Source organism: Stomoxys calcitrans, chromosome 1, assembly GCF_963082655.1.
Source record: "Stomoxys calcitrans chromosome 1, idStoCalc2.1, whole genome shotgun sequence".
Taxonomy (NCBI): domain Eukaryota; kingdom Metazoa; phylum Arthropoda; class Insecta; order Diptera; family Muscidae; genus Stomoxys; species Stomoxys calcitrans.
This window is the reverse complement of record NC_081552.1, coordinates 133,663,204-133,682,123: the sequence shown is the minus strand read 5'-3', so window position 1 is coordinate 133,682,123 and position 18,920 is coordinate 133,663,204. Positions and strand designations below refer to the sequence as shown.

At 41.6% G+C, this 18,920-nt stretch overlaps 1 protein-coding gene across 1 annotated transcript in view; it reads left to right on the top strand.

Moving 5' to 3' along the window:
* LOC106089744 (fat-like cadherin-related tumor suppressor homolog) overlaps window positions 1-18,920 on the top strand; it is a 737,514-nt gene that overhangs the window by 135,361 nt on the left and 583,233 nt on the right. Inside the window, exons 7-8 of the mRNA XM_059363292.1 lie at window positions 9,624-9,779; window positions 9,839-10,205. Of these exons, the coding sequence (XP_059219275.1) occupies window positions 9,624-9,779; window positions 9,839-10,205 (523 nt within the window). The remainder of the gene's footprint in view (window positions 1-9,623; window positions 9,780-9,838; window positions 10,206-18,920) is intronic.

The window sequence follows — 18,920 nt, the reverse complement described above, 5'->3', positions numbered from 1 at the left end:
TCAGCCATCTCGTTGAGAGGTCTGCGACAGTCGAGGGCGGTTTTTGTGTTCAGAAATACTTTCCCCAAGGATTAAATGTCTGCCTTGCGGTCTAACATATTTATGCCAATCGTCGTTATGACATTATATCTTAGCCATTTCACCATTTAAAGTACACCGCAAAGCCCAGACCAAAGAGAAAGCTCCCTTAGCCTCGCAGCAATTTGTCTAGCCGCAATGTCCAGAGGCATTAGATGTAGCATAAAATTCAGATGGTGTCGTCCTCACTGCGACTCTGCTGCACAAACGAGCTATCATTTGGATCCTGTTGAGTATTGAGCAGTAGGTGCACTTTCGGAACGCCATCCACCAGACCACAACACCATATAGCATTATAGGTCTGACAACTGCAGTATATACCCAATGCATGACACGCGGTCTAAACCCCCAAATTTTGCCAATGGCTCTCTTGCAGGTGTATAGGGAAAGAGTTGCCATTCTTGCCCTTTCCAAAATGTTGGATTTGAAGTCCAGGTATTTTGCGCTTTCTGTAAATGGAATATTCTCTTCTCCCAAGGAGACAGTTCCCACTGTAGGCAACATGAAAAGAATTACATCTGTCTTGCACGGATTTATACCTAGAACACTTTCGGTAGCCCACTTCGCTGTTGCACGTAGAGCTTCCTGAAGTATATCTCTTAGAGAGCTGGAAAACTTTCCCCTAACCGCAATTGTCACGTCATCAGCATAGGCGACCGCTTTTACACCTTTCCAATATTCCAAAGTACTGACCCATCTTTTTAGATCCACAGGTCCCAAGCCTGCCGTAATGCATCTTTTAGTAACTAAGTTATTAATAAACTTTCTTACTGTAGAGTTGATGCCTAGATACTCCAACTCGTCCATGATTGATGTCGGTTTTACATTATTGAAAGCACCTTCAATGTCAAGAAATGCTACCATTGTAAATTTCTTGGCAGCGGGAGAACCCTCTATGTAGCCGACCTCGTGAAGGGCTGTTTTAGTGGATATGTTTGCCGCGATAGGCGATCTCCAGGGATCTTTGCCCTAAGATATGTTTCTTTCAACCTCTCAAGAGTCTTCAGCATAAAGGATGACGGACTAATAGGACGAAAATATTTCGCCTTCGTCGTCGTCGTTGTAGCAGTATTTTGTACACTGAGGCGGCAGCCCTTACCGATGAAGGAATCCATCGGGTCAATCCGGTACGTATAACCGGCTGCCATGGGATTTCGCCTTCGCGTTTGGTTTATGTAAGGTTTTCCTGCTTTCGGAATTAAAATTTCCTTCGCGTCCCACAGGTATATATGACATGCTGATACAAGCAGAATTTATCTCCCTAAGCCAAGGAACCAGTCTATTAGACACAGTTTGAAATTCAATTAGTGATACATAATCAGGGCCTGGCAACTTCAAGGGGTCGAAACATCTTATCGCCAAAGGATTTTCGGCTCACAATCTGGCGCCACGTTGTCCGTTGGAGAATTTCCCGCTTAATCTGTATCAAGGAGTAGTTCTAGTGTTCCCTCACTAGACATTGTCCATGCGTTCTCTGACTTCTGAATATACCCTGCCGTAATAGGTCTCGAGGACAGAATCTTCCTTAGCCAAGAGACCTCAGGTGTATCCTCCATGGAGCTGCAGAATTCTGCCCAGGATTTGTTCTGAGCCTTTCTGACCTCGTCCTTATATTTTCTCAGCTTAGCCTTATAGATGTCCCAATCGTGTGGTGCTCTTGTGGCTTTCGCTCTGTTAAAAAGTTTTTTGCTATCCTTTCTTTGACCAACCTGCTCTGGGGTCCACCATGGCGGTCGCTGTTTGCCCCTAGGCTTGGCATTGGGATATGCTGGCACAAGCAAGTCAATCACGGCCACCGTGATCCGCTTACCGTATACCTCCGTAGTTGCCACTTCCTTTTCTGTTCTAGAAGAGGGACCAATCTAGTCTAGCCGAGGGCCCGTTTCTGCAGTATTTTCTCCAAATCTAAAACTAATATAGCGATGATCAGAGCATTCATCCAATACTTCCCAGTCGTATATTCTTGAGTTTATATCTTCCGATACAAAGGTAATATCTTTTGTAGTACCTCCTGCCTATTCCTGGTAATAAAGATTGCTTCTTATAATATATTCATTAACCAGCTTTCTGCAATCCGCCTGACTCTAGCGATGTGGTCGATAGTTCCTCAGGCAAGTGTTCAGCAGCAACTGCTGAGTCTTCTCCTGATTCTCCAACCCCATCGCTTCTATAGACCTTCAGTTTCAACTTGTTGAATCCGTAGGACACAACTTCTTTAGACTTGTTAAGTACGAATACTGCATGCCTCCGTTCACCATCAGCCCCATCCAATCTACCAATCTTCCGGTCTGTGGTTGAAGGATTTGGATTGCATTCCCTTAGTCTTCCAAGTATGGATTCAGGATCTGAAGGAATCCTTGGTATCTAAGCGTGCGCCATTGGTCGAGAAGGAATATTTTCCTTCTTGACTAAATCTAGTGCTGCACCTGATCTCTGCCAGATCTAGCATCAACACTAATAAGCGGGGCCAAGCCCTGGCTGAGTTATTGAATACTAACGACCTAATAACACTTAATATAAGTAACTCCGCTACCTTTGTTAATAGGATTAGGGAGGAGGTATTAGATGTGACGATATGTTCCGAAAATCTGATCGATGAGGTTCAGGATTGGAGGGTTTCCATGAAACACTCTTCTCTGACCATCGCTACATTAGGTTTAGAATAGCACGAACAGCGCCTAATCCGATAAGCTTCCGGAATACTGGACGAAATTCGGAAGGCTGCTCAGAAGAAGTCTTGGGCAAGATAATTTAGATTGTCCAAGCATTGCAGAGATTGACGAGAATGTTAACAGGACTACGACTGCACTGGTGGGATCCTTCGAAGATAGTTGTCCTCTTCGGGAAAGGAAATCAACCCAAGAATAACCCTGGATGACCGGGAAGATTCGCAATATTGGGAAAGAGGCCCACAGACTTGTTAACTGAGCACGTCGTAAAAAAACGAAAGTCTATTGGGATGAGTATTAAACACGGTTCAAGGAATACAATAAGATTACGAGAGCGGCAAAACGTGCCTCCTGGAAGCTTTTCTGCAACAGGTCGATAGCGTTAATAGCGCCGCCAAGATGAAAAGTTTCTCTTAAGGACCAATTTCCAAACTGTATACGATATGGGAATGAGAGCAGAGACAACGGAGGACATGTGGAGACTTTTGATCAAAACCCATTTTCCACGGGATACGAAGGGACTCACGGAGACACCGGAATCTTGGAATAATGACGTTGATCGAAGGTTTATAATAACGGAATTTATGGTGAAGGAATCCTTGAGCAGCGTCAAGCCATTTAAGTCACCCGGACCTGGTGGGATATTTCCGCCGTTACTACAGAAGGAGGCAGAATATCTGGCGCCTCGTCTGGCCAAAATTTTCACAGCGTGCCTAGGACTTTCATATACTCCGAAAGCCTGGCAGGAGGCAAGGGTTGTGTTTATACCTAAGCCCGGCAAGGCAAGTCATGCGACACCTTAGGCCTACAGACCCATAAGCCCTACGTCCTTTCTACTCAAAACCATGAAACGTATTGTGGACACCATGATAAAGAGTATGACCTCCAGCGAACTGCTCAAACACAAACAGCATGCCTATGTCAAGGGAAGATCGGTGGAGACTGCCCTGCACGAGGTTGTGCATAAAATAGAAGAATCCTTCGATGCCAAAACGTACACACTGTCGGTATGCATTGACATCGAGGGGGCTTTTAACAATGTGCGGAGCGACACACTAATCCAAACCACCAGTACCGGGTGGACCCGGTCCTCAGAGACTGGATAAACCATATGCTAAGGAACAGATGGATAAATTGTGTGTCCAATGACATAAAAATAAGAGAGAAAATGGCACAGGTCACGCCACAGGGGCGCATTTTGTCGCCACTCCTACGGATGACCATCATGAATGACCTATTACGGATGCTGACTGAGGAGGGATTTGAACCCGTCTGCTACGCAGACGATGTTACAATACTTCTAAGGGGTAAGGATCCGAACAAGCTATGCAGAAGGGCCGAAAGGGTCTTGCATATGGCATATGACTGGGCTAGACCCAGAGGTCTCAATGTTAACACAGAGAAAACTGAAATATACCTATTCACGAAGAAGACGAAGGTGGGCGAATTTAACGCACCACGTTTCCTCAATAAGACGATTTCGATATCTGACAAGGTCAATTATTGTACTTAGGTGTGATCTTGGACGGGAAACTGAATTGGAATTGTCACATTCAGGAGCGTACTGAGAAGACTCACAGATGTTGGGTACTATGTAGACGGGCCGTTGGCTCGAAATGGGGCCTGAATCCTAGGATAGTCCGCTGGCTCTACAGGAGCGTGATTAGACCAATACTTTCTTACGCCTCAGTAGTTTGGTGGACTGCTATGGAGAAAAAGGGCAACATAAGGACCATACAACAGGTTCGGAGAACATGTTGTTTTGGCATAGGCGGAGCGATGAGAACCCCACCCACTAGGGCACTGGAGACTATTCTAGATATCCGACCCATTGACATACAGATTATGTGTGAGACAGCCACTGCGGCTATGAGATTTAAGGCGATGGGAGAATGGATTGAGGATGGGAGCAGCTCATACTAACGCGGTATAATCGAGGCGACGATAGGAAACCTGGAAGAAGGGGAAGAGGATTCCGATCGGATATCTTCAAATCTTCAAAGTTCAAATCCCTCCTCAGCCAGCATCCATAATAGGTCATATATGGTGGTCACCCATAAGAGTGGCGATAAAATGCCCCCCTGCGGCGTGACCTTTGCCACTTTCTCCCTTATATTTATCCCATGCGACACTCAAGTTATCCACCTGTTCCTTAGCATATGGTTTATCCAGTCTCTAAGGACCGGGTCCACCCGGTACTGGTCTAAGGATTGGATCAGTGTTTCGGTCCGCACATTCTTAAAAGCCCCCTCAATGTCAATACATACCGCCAGTGTGTGCGTTTTGGCATCGAACGATTTTTCTATTTTATGCACAACCTCGTGCAGCGCAGTCTCCACCGACCTTCTCTTGACAAAGGTATGCTGTTTGTATTTGAACAGATCGCTGGATGTCATATTCTTTATCATGGTGTCCCCAATACGTTCCATGGTTTTGAGTAGAGAGGACGGCTTATAGGTCTTATAGGCTTATAGGTTGTTATCGCATAACTTGCCTTGCCTGGCTTGAGTAAAAACACCACCCTTGCCCCCTGCCAGGCTTTCGGAGTATATGCAAGTCCTAGGCACGCTATGAAAATTTTGGCCAGACGAGGCGCCAGATAATAGTAACGCCGGAAATATTCCATCAGGTCCGGGTGTCTTAATTGGTTTGAAGCTCCTCAAGGATTCCTTCAACATAAATTCCTCTATTATAAACCTTCGATCAACGTTATTATTCCAAGATTCCGGTGTCTCCGTAAGTCCCTTGTATCCTGTGGAAATAGGGTTTCATCAAAAGCCTCAACATGTCCACCGTTGTCTCTGTTCTCACTCCAATATCGTCTACTAAAGTTTCAGTTTGGACATGGGTTTTTAAGAGAAACTTTTTTATCTTGGCGGCGCAGAATAGCTTCCAGGAGGCACGTTTTGCCGCTCTGGTAATCTTATTGTATTCCTTGAGTCGTGTGTAATACACATCCCAATAAACTTCTGGGTTTTTATGACGTACTCTGTTAAAAAGTCTGCGGATCTCTTTCCCAATATTGGGAATCTGCCCGGTCATCTAGGGGGTTTCCTTGGGCTGATTTCTTTTCCCGAAGAGGACAACTATCTTCGAAGGACCCCACCAGTGCAGTCTTAATTCTGTTGACATTTTCGTTAATGTCTTCTATGCTTGGACAATCTAAGGTATCTTGCCCAAGTCACCTTCTGAGTAGCCTTCCGAATTTTGTCCAATTGGTTTTCAACTTATTCCGGAATTTTATCGGATTCGGCGCTGGCCGTGCTATTCTAAACCTAATGTAGCGATAGCCAGAAAAAGAGTGTTTCATGGAGATCCTCCAATCCTGAACCTCATCGATTAGATTTTCCGAACATATCGCCACATCTAATACCTTCTCCCTAATCCTAATAACAAAGGTAGCGGTGTTACCAATATTAAGTGTTATTAGATCGCTAGTATGCAGGAACTCTGCCAGGGCTTGGCCCCGTTTATTAGTGTTGGTACTACCCCACGAAATGTGGTGAGAGTACCCCGTTTCCTGTCTGTTTTGCTTTCCTCACCAGCCGTTGCAGCTCCGACGTGGGTGGCGGTGTCGGAGAGTCGAAAGGCATATAAAGTGATGCCAGGTATGATCCACCGTCTCCTTGTCTCACCACTGTTGCATCCGACGTTGACAACTCTGGGGAAAATATATAATTCAAATTTCTATGACAAATAACGCAGGTCCTCGGCCGAGTGACAGTGATAGCATAGAATAATTGGTAGTTGATATGGTTTAGTCCAGAGACTTTGTTCCGGGTCGTCCATGGCTTCTGAATTAAGGCGATATGAATCTTGCCCTTGCTGATTTTCTCCATCAGAGCGTGTGTAGCAGTCTCGCTCCAGTGGATGTTTATCTGGATTACCTCAATCAGTGGTCATCCAGTAAATGGGCATTTTGGAAGTAGGTCATGAACTCATCGTCTGCTCCTTGTTCTTTAGACTTCATTGACTTTCCTGTCACTGCACTGCCTAGTGTCATCGTTTTAGTTTCTTTGCCTAGTCTTGTCTTCCGACTTTTTATAAAGTCGGTAATGGTTCCATCGTCGTCCATGTTCGTTAAGCTTTATTGGGTTTCCATTCCCTGTATTGCCTGATGTTTCAATACTAGGATCTTTGCCTATCTCAGCTTTCCAAATCTTAAGTAAATGGGGTTCTTCGAAGTAGGTGATGGTACGATCATCGGCTCCCTGTTCGTTGGGTTGCATTGAGTCTCCTGTCGCTGCGCTGCCTAATGTTTTAGTATTATGGTCTTTACCTAACCCAGTAATCCGAATCCTAAAGTCAGTGATGGGTCCGTCGTCAGGTTCCTGTTTGTTAGGCTGTGTTGGGTCTCTCGCCACTGCACTGCCTGACATTTTAGTATTAGGATCATTGCTTCTCAGACTTTCCTATATTGGGAGATGTCGTGATTGTCTCGTTGTCGGCCCTTGTTTGTTGGGCGGTGTTGAGTCACCTGCCACTGCACGGCATGATGGCACAGAATGAAAATTGCTGCCTATCCTAGTCTTCCCAATCTTGAAAAAGACAGCTTTGCTCCCGTTTTGCGCCATGCCTTTAGTCTTAGCCAAACTTGTCACAGAGACTTGATCAATGCCAACCACGAAGAGAGTTCCTTCGTCCTTCTCCTCCCTGTGGAAGACCTCCCACTTCTCTGCGACCAAACCTTAGTTTTCCTTGCCCATGAATCCCAACATGCTGCTCCATCCCTTGATGAAAGCCGTAGCCTTTGTGGTCTGGCGGATATCCATCTTTCTCACCAAGTCGAGCTTTGCGCCCTCCCAAGGAGCGTGAATACCTCTGACGAGTTGTTTGACGGTATCAATACATTCTGCCGACACAAAACCCAGCGTAAAGATGTCCCCTCTAAACTCGCAGCTCATCATTTGTATGGGTGGACGCTCTACAGAGTTCTACACATGTTCAAAAATCCTATCGTTAACCAGATCCTCCACTTGGCACCGATGATCTGGTGGAATCCTACCGGATGCTCAGCCGATATTGATGACTGCATAAGTCAGCTCATCTCTGTTATGCTTCCTTGCCACACTGGCGTAAGAGAGCGGCTCCTTACCATTCTCAGCGACCATCTTCCCCTTCCGTGATGGCTGTGGTCTATTTTTGGAAGTCACAGTCCTCCATGAAGACTCAGGGGCCGTGCCGCGCTCCCTTCGTTCCTGTTCCAACTTTGTCTACCTCCGCAGGACACTGCCTGGAGTATCCATATAATAATAAATATATTTTCAAAGGATTGTATGTTTCAAGATATTACCGAGTAGGGATTTACATATACATACATTAGCAAAGATAAAGATAATAGTTCTGCATATATCTTCAAAAATCTTTATTTGAAAAATAAGCTCAATATGTTGGTCAAATATTGGCATACAAGCAATACAAACAGCCTCGGTGTAAAACACACTGCTACAACAACAACAACAACAACAACAACAAACAGCATAATACAAAAATAGGAGCATTTTTAGCATCGACATATTTTAATAAATGCTCAAAAAATCCAAATGGGGCGAAAACGGGTAAAACTTTTTTGAAATTGCGTATAGTCGAGGATCCTCTGAATGAGAAAAAACATTCAAGGCTTCATACGTTTTAATGGTAATGAAAGTTTGAAAGTTGTCAGATTTTTTTCACGGAAAATTTGTTTAACGCACGAAACAGATAGACAGATTTTAAGCTTCATGGCCATATGACTTAAGGGTTTCCCTAAAAAAATCGTAAATATTAGTTGAAGAATCCAAAAAAGTATATGTTCATGGACCTACTACAACAAGGTTATATGTCCTAAGACCATATTTTTTCCGGAATATGAAAGAGAATTTGATGTCCTTTCGAATGTTGCATAATATTTTATAGCTTGAAATTTTCATTTTGAATTTAACGACACTTTCGAGGTCGAATTCCACACAGTGCGGCGGCCTCTTTGTGGAGAAGTTTTTACATGGCTGCCATACCAAATGGTGCAGTACCTCACAAATGTCGCTAGCATTAGGTAATAACCACATTTGAAAATTTTTCTGATGTACTCGCCGGGATTTGAACCCTGGCGTTCAAGTCATAGGCGGACATGGTTAAATCTGTGCAACCTTTACATAAAAGAAGTATCTGTAGCAAATTTGAAGCCAATTGTTTTCGTCTCTCATAATTCATTCAAACACTCAGAGAAATTTGTTAGGAAAAACTGCAAAAATATTTACTGTAACAGCAGAAAATATACTGAAAATAGGACAGCTGTAGTTTTTTTGCTAAAACAGCAAACATTTTCTGCTGTTTTCAAATGGTGAAAAGTAAAAAAAGCTCAAAAATGTCAATAAAATTCTATTCATCGTATCTGTCAATTTTACAAGCATAAAATTAATTTTTTTTCCAATTTTCTACAATTTGCTAATTTTTTAATGAAATTATATAACAACAGAAATTATATAACAACAACAACTAATGCTATTATATTTATGCTTTTAAACAACTAATTAACGCCTAACATTTTCAATTTTTGTTAAGAACGTCCCAATTGTTGTTTAGAAGTTAAAAAATTTCGTATGAATTCATTCAAAAGTTTAAAGATTTTAATCTAATCTAATTTCTCGGGGCGTAGTAAATATTGCTACTGAGTAGCCTAGAAACATTTATTCGCAAAAATTTAAGTTTCGTACTTCGTAGCACTCCCTCGTAGCACTGGCGAAGAGAAAATAGTTTTATTTTTGCAACTTTCAATTTTGTTACGAAGCCCATCAAAAGTTCGTTTTTAATTTTTTATGAATGATTTGATTTCCGCTGAGAAGGTGTAGTTAAAACTAAACTAGAATGTTGTTATTAAATGTGTTTGTTCTATTTTAGATCCAAATTTATGACAACGGCTTGCCTCCACTATACTCAACCACCCACGTTGTGGTTACAATTAAAGATATAAACGACAACAGCCCACAATTTGATCAAAGGTTTTACAAAGTTCAAGTTCCTTCTTCGTTGCCAGTTAATGCTTCCATCTTTCAGGTAAAATAACATTGCCTTCTGTAAGAGTTAGAAATTATAATAACTGTCTTGTTTCGTAGATACAAGCTACTGACATTGACATTGGCGATAATGGAAGAATATCGTACTTCTTAAAATCAGGAAAAGGAAAGAATAAGTTTCGCATTGACGCTGACACCGGCTTAATCTACGCTGTTAAATCTCTTGATGCAGAAATTGACTATGAGCTGATTATAAAAGCAGAGGACAATGGGTTTCCGAAAAGAAGCCAAACTGCAAGGTTAAATGTGGTAGTAGTACCAATTTTGAAATTATCAAATATTCCACCCAAAATAAAAACTACCAATAACGTGGTTGAAGTAACTGAAAGCGATAAACCTGGATTTTTAGTTACCCTCATTCAGGCCACAGATGAAGACAGTGAACACCTATGGTACAACATCAGCGGTACGTATATGCAATTTATTTTCCTTGTATTTTTAATTTAAGCATTTCTAGATTACTTGTTTAAACTAACTTGTACATAATAACAATTTATATTTGCTGAGCGCATTTTAATATCATGATTATTAAGTTTGCCGGGCAAACGATCAATTGGATCATATGATTTTACACCAGCTCAGTGCATACTCCTTATTCAAAAATTGGTGGATTCGCCCATTAAGACGAGCATCTAGCATCATCTATTGTATTCCCATATACCATGTATACCATGTACCATTGTATTCTTACATACCTTGCCAATATTTCGTAGAATATTTTTTTGGAATATCTCGAATGGGTTTATCACTGATTTTTATGCAGTCCTATCGAAATTTCAAGTATATAATTACTTTCTTCATTTATGAATTAGTTCTATTTTAAACTTGGAGGCCTTTTTTTATGAAATTAAACAAATTTTTGGCTTCACCTGGGGATTTATTTTCTTATAATTGTTTAAAAAACATACGACTGTCAAAATTGCACAAAACGAAAACAATTCTATAACTTAAGATATCAATTAAAAGCTCTACATTGATTTTTTCGTTAAATTGGAAAAAAAAAAAAAAACAGAAATACAGCTAATTTGTGTTTGTTTGTTTGTAAATTTGTTTGTTCCGTATAGACTCAAAAACGGGTAAACCGATTTCTTTGAAATTTTCACAGATTGTGTTGAGTGGTCCGGAGGAGCAATAGGCTATATAATTTTTTAATATCGCGAGGGGGGAGGGTCCGATTACGACTTTGGTCTAGAAGGAGCGATAGGCTATATAATTTTTTGATATCGGAAGGGAGCGTTACGCGAAAAACACCACCAAATGCCAAAAAACACCACTATAGTTTCGAATTTAAACTATAGAATCATACAAGATGCCCTCTCCCTAAAAAGAAAGAAACTTGTACACTCATAAACTATAACTAATCTCATGTCATATATGTTATCCTATATTTAGTTTTTTTGTCATGCGTTTCTTACATTTTTATTATTGTATCTTATCATTCATCAAAATTAATTTATCTCCATCCATAACATTTATCATCTTCCGAGTTGCTGAGGATTTAATTAAATCTCTTTACTTCTTTAAATATGATTGCTACAACTAATACTAGAGATGCAACGGCGAATATGATCAGGATATTGTCTAGGCAACATTATGGATTAAATATCTGCCATATTAATGCCCAAAGCTTGAATAACAAGCTTGACGAATTCAAGGTGATTTTTGAGAACTCTGACATTGATATAGTCTGTGTGTCGGAGACGTGAGTGAGTTAGTCAACACCTGATGCTTTTATTGGTCTTTCAGGATTTGTGTGCAAAGAGCTCATAGATTACGTCGTGGGGGCGGTAACGCTCTGTATGTGAGAAACTACCTGAATACTCAGTTATGTATAAAGTCCAACTCAGGTGGCCCAATTGAGTATGTTTTTGTTGAGGTGTCTGCTGCCGATACCAAGCTCCTAATGGGGTGCGTTTATAGACCTAACAACCGTACGGATACGCGAGATTTTTTCTCTGTCTTTGAACCTCTCTCTTGCTTACTCAGACATTTTGGTTGCTGGGGACTTCAACTCTAACGTTTTGCAGGACAAGGGCTTGACGTTTGAAATTTCTTCTGCATTTTCCCGCATCTTCCAGCACACTTCTCGATCTGTACTTTGTTAGTGACACTTTTAAAGTCCTCCTATACGACCAACTGTCAGCCTCATGTTTTTCGAACCATGACTTGATCTTTTTATGTTATGAATTTGAGCTCACCAGGACTAGGGAAACTTATTCATATAGAGATTTTTCCCGTCTCGACCATGATTTTTTGCTTTCGAGTGCTGTGCTCATCGACTGGGATCTGATATTTCGTATGGCAACTATCGATGGACAAACTGACTTTCTACAGAGGAATATTCGTGACCTACAGGAACTTACGGTTCCACTCATGACTAGAGAAGTGTCCTCCAGATCGAAACCGTGGTTCTCCCGGGATATTCCTTCAGCTATTCACGAGAGTTACATGATGCCTTTCGCACAGCAAGAGACCACGTCAATAAGTTGATTAGGATAACGAAGAAAGACTACTGTTACAGACGCTGTACTTCTACAATAGGCTCCAAGAGGACGTGGAAGGTTATTCGAGACATAGGAATTGGAAAAGATACTAATAGATGTTCAACAAACTTGAACATCAATGGGCTTAATAATGCCTTTGTTAATGTCCCACAGATCCCAATTTCTATGGCTTCAATATCTCCCCCTCTCTCGATGACGACTCTGGTTTTGGCTTCAGCTGTATTGGTCACACTGTAAAGTCTAACGCTGTCGGATCTGATGGCTTTGATCCTAGATTTGTAAGACTCTTGCTCCCCCTTATTATTCCTCATGTAACCTATGTTTTCAATAGGATTTTTTCTCTGTCCTTGAACCTCTCTCTCTTGCTTACTCAGACATTGTGGTTGCTGGGGACTTCAACTCTAATGTTTTACAGGACACAGGCTTGACGTTTGAAATGTCTTCCTTGGGGCTTTTGCCTGTCAATTTAACAATTCCCCACGCATTTTTCCGCATCCTCCAGCACGCTTCTCGATCTGTACTTTGTTAGTGACACTTCTAAAGTCCTCCTATATGGCATGATATTTTTATGTTATGAATTTGAGCTCACCAGGACTAGGGAAACTTATTCATATAGAGATTTTGCCAGTCTCGACCATGATTTTTTGCTTTCGAGTGTTGTGCTCATCGACTGGGATCTGATTTTTTGTATGGAAACTATCGATGAACAAACTGACTTTCTACAGAGGAATATTCGTGACCTACAGGAATTTACGGTTCCACTCAAGACTAGAGAAGTGTCCTCCAGAACGAAACCGTGTTCTCCCGGTATATTCTTTCGGCTATTCACGAGAGGAATATGTCGCATCGCAGGTGGAAACGTTTCAGAACGCCTGAGTTACATGATGCCTTTCGCTCAGCAGGAGACCACATCAATAAGTTGATTTAGATAGCCAAGAAAGACTATTATTACAGACGTTTTACTTCTGCAATAGGCTTCAAGAGAACTTGGAAGGTTTTTCGAGACCTAGGAATTGGGAAAGATACTAATAGATGTTCAACAAACTTGGACATCAATGGGCTTAATGATGCCTTTGTTAATGTCGCACAGATACCAGTTGATCCCAGTTTTTATGGCTTCAATATCTCCCCCTCTCTCGATGACGACTCTGGTTTTGGCTTCAGCTGTAGTGGTCACACTGATGTCCTTGAGTGCGTCGCGACTGTAAAGTCTATCGCTGTCGGATCTGATGGCTTTGATCCTAGATTTGTAAGACTCTTGCTCCCCCCAATTATTCCTCATGTAACCTATGTTTTTAATAGGATTTTGACCACGAGTTATTTTCCCTTAGCATGGAAGCATCCCAAAGTCATCCCACTGCCTTAAAATTCCAAGGAATATAGACCAATTGCGATTCTTTGTTACTTGTCAAAGATCATTGAGAAATTGCTGTATTTGCAAATGTCGTTTTTTGTCAACGAGAACTCTTTGTTATATGTGAGACAGTCCGGGTTTCGTTCTAACCACAGCTGTAAAACTGCCTTGGCAGAGGTCACTGAGAGGATCAGGGTCAATTTGGAGAATGACAAGATAAATTTCCAACAGTTTGAAATAGGCGTATGTCTGCTGAATTTGTGACAGAGCAAAAATATATTAAATATTACAATTTTTCTTGCCAAGCAGCACCATTGGTGCAGCACCAAATTGGTGTGTCTTATATAGGATTTATCTTTTTTTTTTTGATGTTGTTCAGTGAAGTTAAAAAAATTGTAATTAAAATTGCATCAATATTTTGCGTACCTAAATGTACGAATTTTGCGTACATAAATGTACTAATTTCAAAATAGTCTTCATGTCACCCTATATAAACTGTCAGGGTGGAACTGCATCCCAATTCTGAATGCTGTTGCCAAATCCGTAACAATTCGGTTTTTTACTTTTAGTGCCTAAATGTACGAATTTCTGAAATATCATCTAGTCGCCATGTTGTAACTCAATTCGTAAACAAGTACCATTTTGTTCGTTTAAGTACCTAAATGTACGAATTTCAAAAAAAAAATCCTCATGAATTTTGAAAACATCATTCAGTCATCTATCAAATATTTCCTATATGTACCTATATGCCAAATTTCAGAGCCCTAGCTCTATCCTTAAAGAAAGTACCAAATGGTACGAACTGCGGTATAAAACGTACGTTTTCTGCCGTTTCGAAAACTATTTTTAAAAATGTTTCTTTCTACTATGTTACTGTTCGAAACAGTAACTTTTAAGTCAAATTTCGAAGTTTATCTTTAACCGTTTGTCCTGGGCAAAGTCCACCAATTCGAACCTTTTTGATACTTTTTTGGACCTAAATGTACAAATGTCCAACAAATCATCATGTCTCCCATCTAAGATTGCTATGTGTGCCAAAATTCGGAGCTGTAGCTCAATTTACAAAAAAAGTACCAAATAGTACCAATTGCGGCACTAATCATACTATTTCTCCCGCTTCCGGTACTAATTTGGGAAATTATTTTAGACAAATCTTATTTTTTCGAGACGTCCTTTAATTGAGCCCAAATTCATTCTTCTAGCCCTTTCCGTTTGCCCACCACAAACACTCACCATCATGTTCTATTTAGTACCTAATCGTATGAATTTCGTACCTCCGACCCAACACCAACATTCGTGCAAAATTTCATGATTCTAGCTTTGGCCGATTGGGCTCAGCGTTGATCAGTCAGTCACTCAACTCTTTTATATATAAAGACTAACATACCCCCGTCGCTTCGCTGTTCCCGATGCTACACCTAATGCCAAGGTGTAAATGTATCCCAATTTTAGGAGCATAAGGCTAAAACGTAAAGAAAGTACGTTAAGTACCTTAACTACCAAACAAAATTTATTTTTTGTTTTGGTGACTCGTACATTTTTTATATAAATAGATAAAAATAAATCTCCTGATAAAGTCAAAAAATTTGACGAAACTTTGGGAAAATATGCAATAGAAACTTTGTTTTATTTGCTAACCACCAAGCCCAATCCGTAAAGAAAAAAACATTTTTTTTAGAACCTAAATGTACGAATTTCGAAAAAAATCCCCGAGACCCAGTTAATGGCCAAGTTACAAGCCCGACATAAGTGGGCGGGCTACTGTGTCGCCACAATCCTCTGGTTCTAGGAGATTTTAATGTGCATCACGTTTCATGGCATTCTCCCCTAGGGAACGACAAGCTGGGCATATTTTTGTCAGAGAAGATTAAAAGCTCCACGTTTTGCACGGTAAATGAAGATGCCACCACTAGAATTTCGAGGAGATGCAGCAGTTCACCAGACATTTCTATTGCATCTCCTGATCTCCTGACGTATACTGGCAAGCCATCATTTCATAACTTCTGAGTGTCAGACGTTTATCAATCCGAAGAAGGCGGATTGGGTCGGCTTCAGAGAGTACACCAATCGCCGCTTCAGTGAACTGACACCTCCCTCGAATCTGCTAGTTGCCGAGAGGCAATTCCGAGACATTATTAACGCAGCAGCCGCTCGCTTAATACCAGCCGGTTGAATACCCGAAGTGAGGCCCAATTTCCCGGAGCAGGCAGTGGTACTCGCAGACGTGCGTGATGGGATTCATTGTACGGACCCCATTAACCCCAGAATCAGCGAGCTGAATCTGGAAAAAACAGGGTAGTGAACGAACATAAGTGAAACTTGTGGCTGGAACACTTGGAGCAACGTAACTTAGATATCACTCTCGAACCCCGGTAGACGGGATGACTGGACCTCAGTCAATTTTGGCGACGTAACTGCTTCGTCCATAAAATGGAAGAAGCGCGCAATGAACTTTCCTAACAAAGCACGCATTTTGATAATGCAATTCAATAATTTGCAAGCGGCCTTCGTTTGTAAGACGATTCATGGTTAATTTATAGACCAAACTGAAGATGTTTGACAGTGAAACAAAAACACGAAACGTACGTAAGCTGTTTAGCTTACCTTACATTACTTACTTTAATTGGCTATGATAGAACATTTGTTTCTCTAGCCGAACGTAGAATAGCGTTCCAAGCGCCTCGATCTTCTGCGCTCATTCTAATATCTCTGACACCAAGTTTCGAGGTGTCTCTCACCACTTGATCTTTCCATCGGGCTTTTGGTTTCGGTTTGCGTGTACCACCGTGTTTGCCTTCAAAAGACTTCTTTGCTGAGGTTTCTTCATCAATTCTGACAACATGACCTAGCCAACGCAGCAGTTGTATTTTAATGCGTGTAACTATGCTATCGTCGTCATACAGCTCCTTATTCATACGTCTCCTATATTCTCCATTAATGCAAATTGGTCCATATATTTTACAAAGAATCTTTCTCTCAAATAATCCAAGCACAGCTTGTCTGCTTTCACAAGTACCCATGCCTCAGAACCATACAAAAACACGGGTAGTATCAGTGCCTGTAAAGTGTAATCTTCGTCTGTCGAGAGGTGACCTTGTTTCTAAACTGCTTAGTTAATCTGTTTGCCAGTATTATTCTTCGCTTAACCTCAAAACTGGTGCCGAGGTAGATAACGTTACTGACTGTTTCAAAGTTGTGGTTCCCAACTTTCTTCATTTTCTTTGTCTGTTCTGTTGTACAAGGCGTTTTAGGAGTTGAAACGATCCATTTCGTCTTATCTCCATTTACTGCCAGACCCATTTTCACTGACTCTCTTTCGATTCTTTTCAACGCAGCAGTTACTACTTTCGGTGAACGACCTATGATGTCGATGTTGTCGGCATAGGCGAGTAGCATGTGTTCTCTTGCGATTAGTGTGCCATATCTATTCACATCTGCATCTCGTATAATCTTCTCCAGCAGGATATTGAAGAGATCACACGATTGGCTGTCTCCTTGTCTGAAACTTCGTTTCTTATTGAATGGTTCGGAGATATTCTTTCCTATTCTTACTGAGGAACGCGTACCAGCAAGTGTCATCCGGAAGAGTCTTACGAATTTTGCACGGATACCAAACTCAGACATGGCTTGAAATACCTTTGAACGTAAAGGTGTACCGAATGCAGCTTTGTAGTTCTTTGTTTCTTCTCGAGTCTTTTCCAGGTTCAGGGTGGATTTACCAGCTCCAAAGCCGCATTGATAGGGCCCAATTATCTCACTGACTTCAGGTTTTAATCTTTCTCACGGTACGTTCGAGAGAATCTTGTATGTGATGGGGAGGAGACTTATTCCTCTGTAGTTGGCACATTCCGTCTAACTGAGCTTTCAATTATCGGGGATGCGTTCTTCTAGCCAGATTGCGCAGATAAGCTGATGCATACGCCTTATCAGCGTGTCGCTTCCGGTCTTAAATAGTTCAGCTGGTAAGCCGTCGGCTTGTTGTTCTTTAGTCGTGTAACTGCTACTTGTACCTCATTCTGACTAAGAGGCAAACATTCTATACCATAATCATTGATTTGTTTTGTTTGCGGTATCCTCTTCGCCTCGGACACTAGCAGTTAGGAAAAATACTCTTTCCATATCCTCAGCATGTTATCTGTGTCAGTTACCAGATTTCCTTCTTTGTCTCTGCAGGAGGATGTGCCTGCACCAAAGCCATCGGTTTGACGTTTAATTCTTTGGTGGAATTTCCAGACTTCATTCCGACTCCTGTACATCTCAATTCGCTCACACTCACGTCTTTTCATTTCCTTTTTCTTTCTGCGGAATAGACGTTTCTCCTCTCTCCTTTTCTCCCGATACCTCTCCTTCATCTGGCGTGTTGCTACTGATTGCAGGGTTGCTCTATATGCCGCATTCTTGGCTTCAGTAGCATCTCGACACTTTTGGTCGTACCATGGGTTTTTGGAGGAGGCTTCCGGTACCCAGGTACGGATTTCGAGGCATTTTTCGTGGAGTGGGCAATAGTTTGCCAAAGCGCCATTATAGCATTGGAACTAGGAGTGCTTTCATCAAGCGGTTGGGTCAGTCGAGTGGAGTATGCCGCTGCCATTTGTTGTGTTTGGAGCTTTTCAATGTCCAGCTTCCGTGCAGTGTCAGATCGTACTTTCCTCGCCATGTTCAAACGGCTGAGAACCGTTGGTGCAACAAGGTAATGATCCGAATCTATATTCGCTCCACGGATCGATCGTACATCTAACACGCTGGGTGAATGTCTTCCATCTATCACAACGTGGTCAATTTGGTTTCTCTGTTTTGATCGGGTGACAGCCATGTGGCTTTGTGAATATTTTTATGTTGAAATCTGGTGCTACTAACTACCATGTTTTTTGCCGTGGCGAAATCTATCAGCCTCAACCCATTACTGGACGTTATCTCGTGGGGACTAAACTTTCCGACTGTTGGACCAAAAATGTCTTCCCTCCCTATCTTCGCATTAAAATCTCTCAGAACGATTTTAATATCATGGGCGGGGCAGCGGTCATATTCTCCCTCTAGGCGCTCGCAGAAAATATCCTTGGTCTGCTCGTCCTTGCCTTCCGTCGGGGAATGAGCATAAATAAGGCTAATGTTGAAGAATTTGGCTTTTATGCGGATTATTGCTAGCCTCTCATCCACCGGAGTAAAGCCGGAGACAAGGTGTTTCAGTCTCCGACTAACCACAAATCCACAGCCAAATGCATGCCTCGTGTTATGGCAGCTATAGTATAGTTCGTCACCGTTT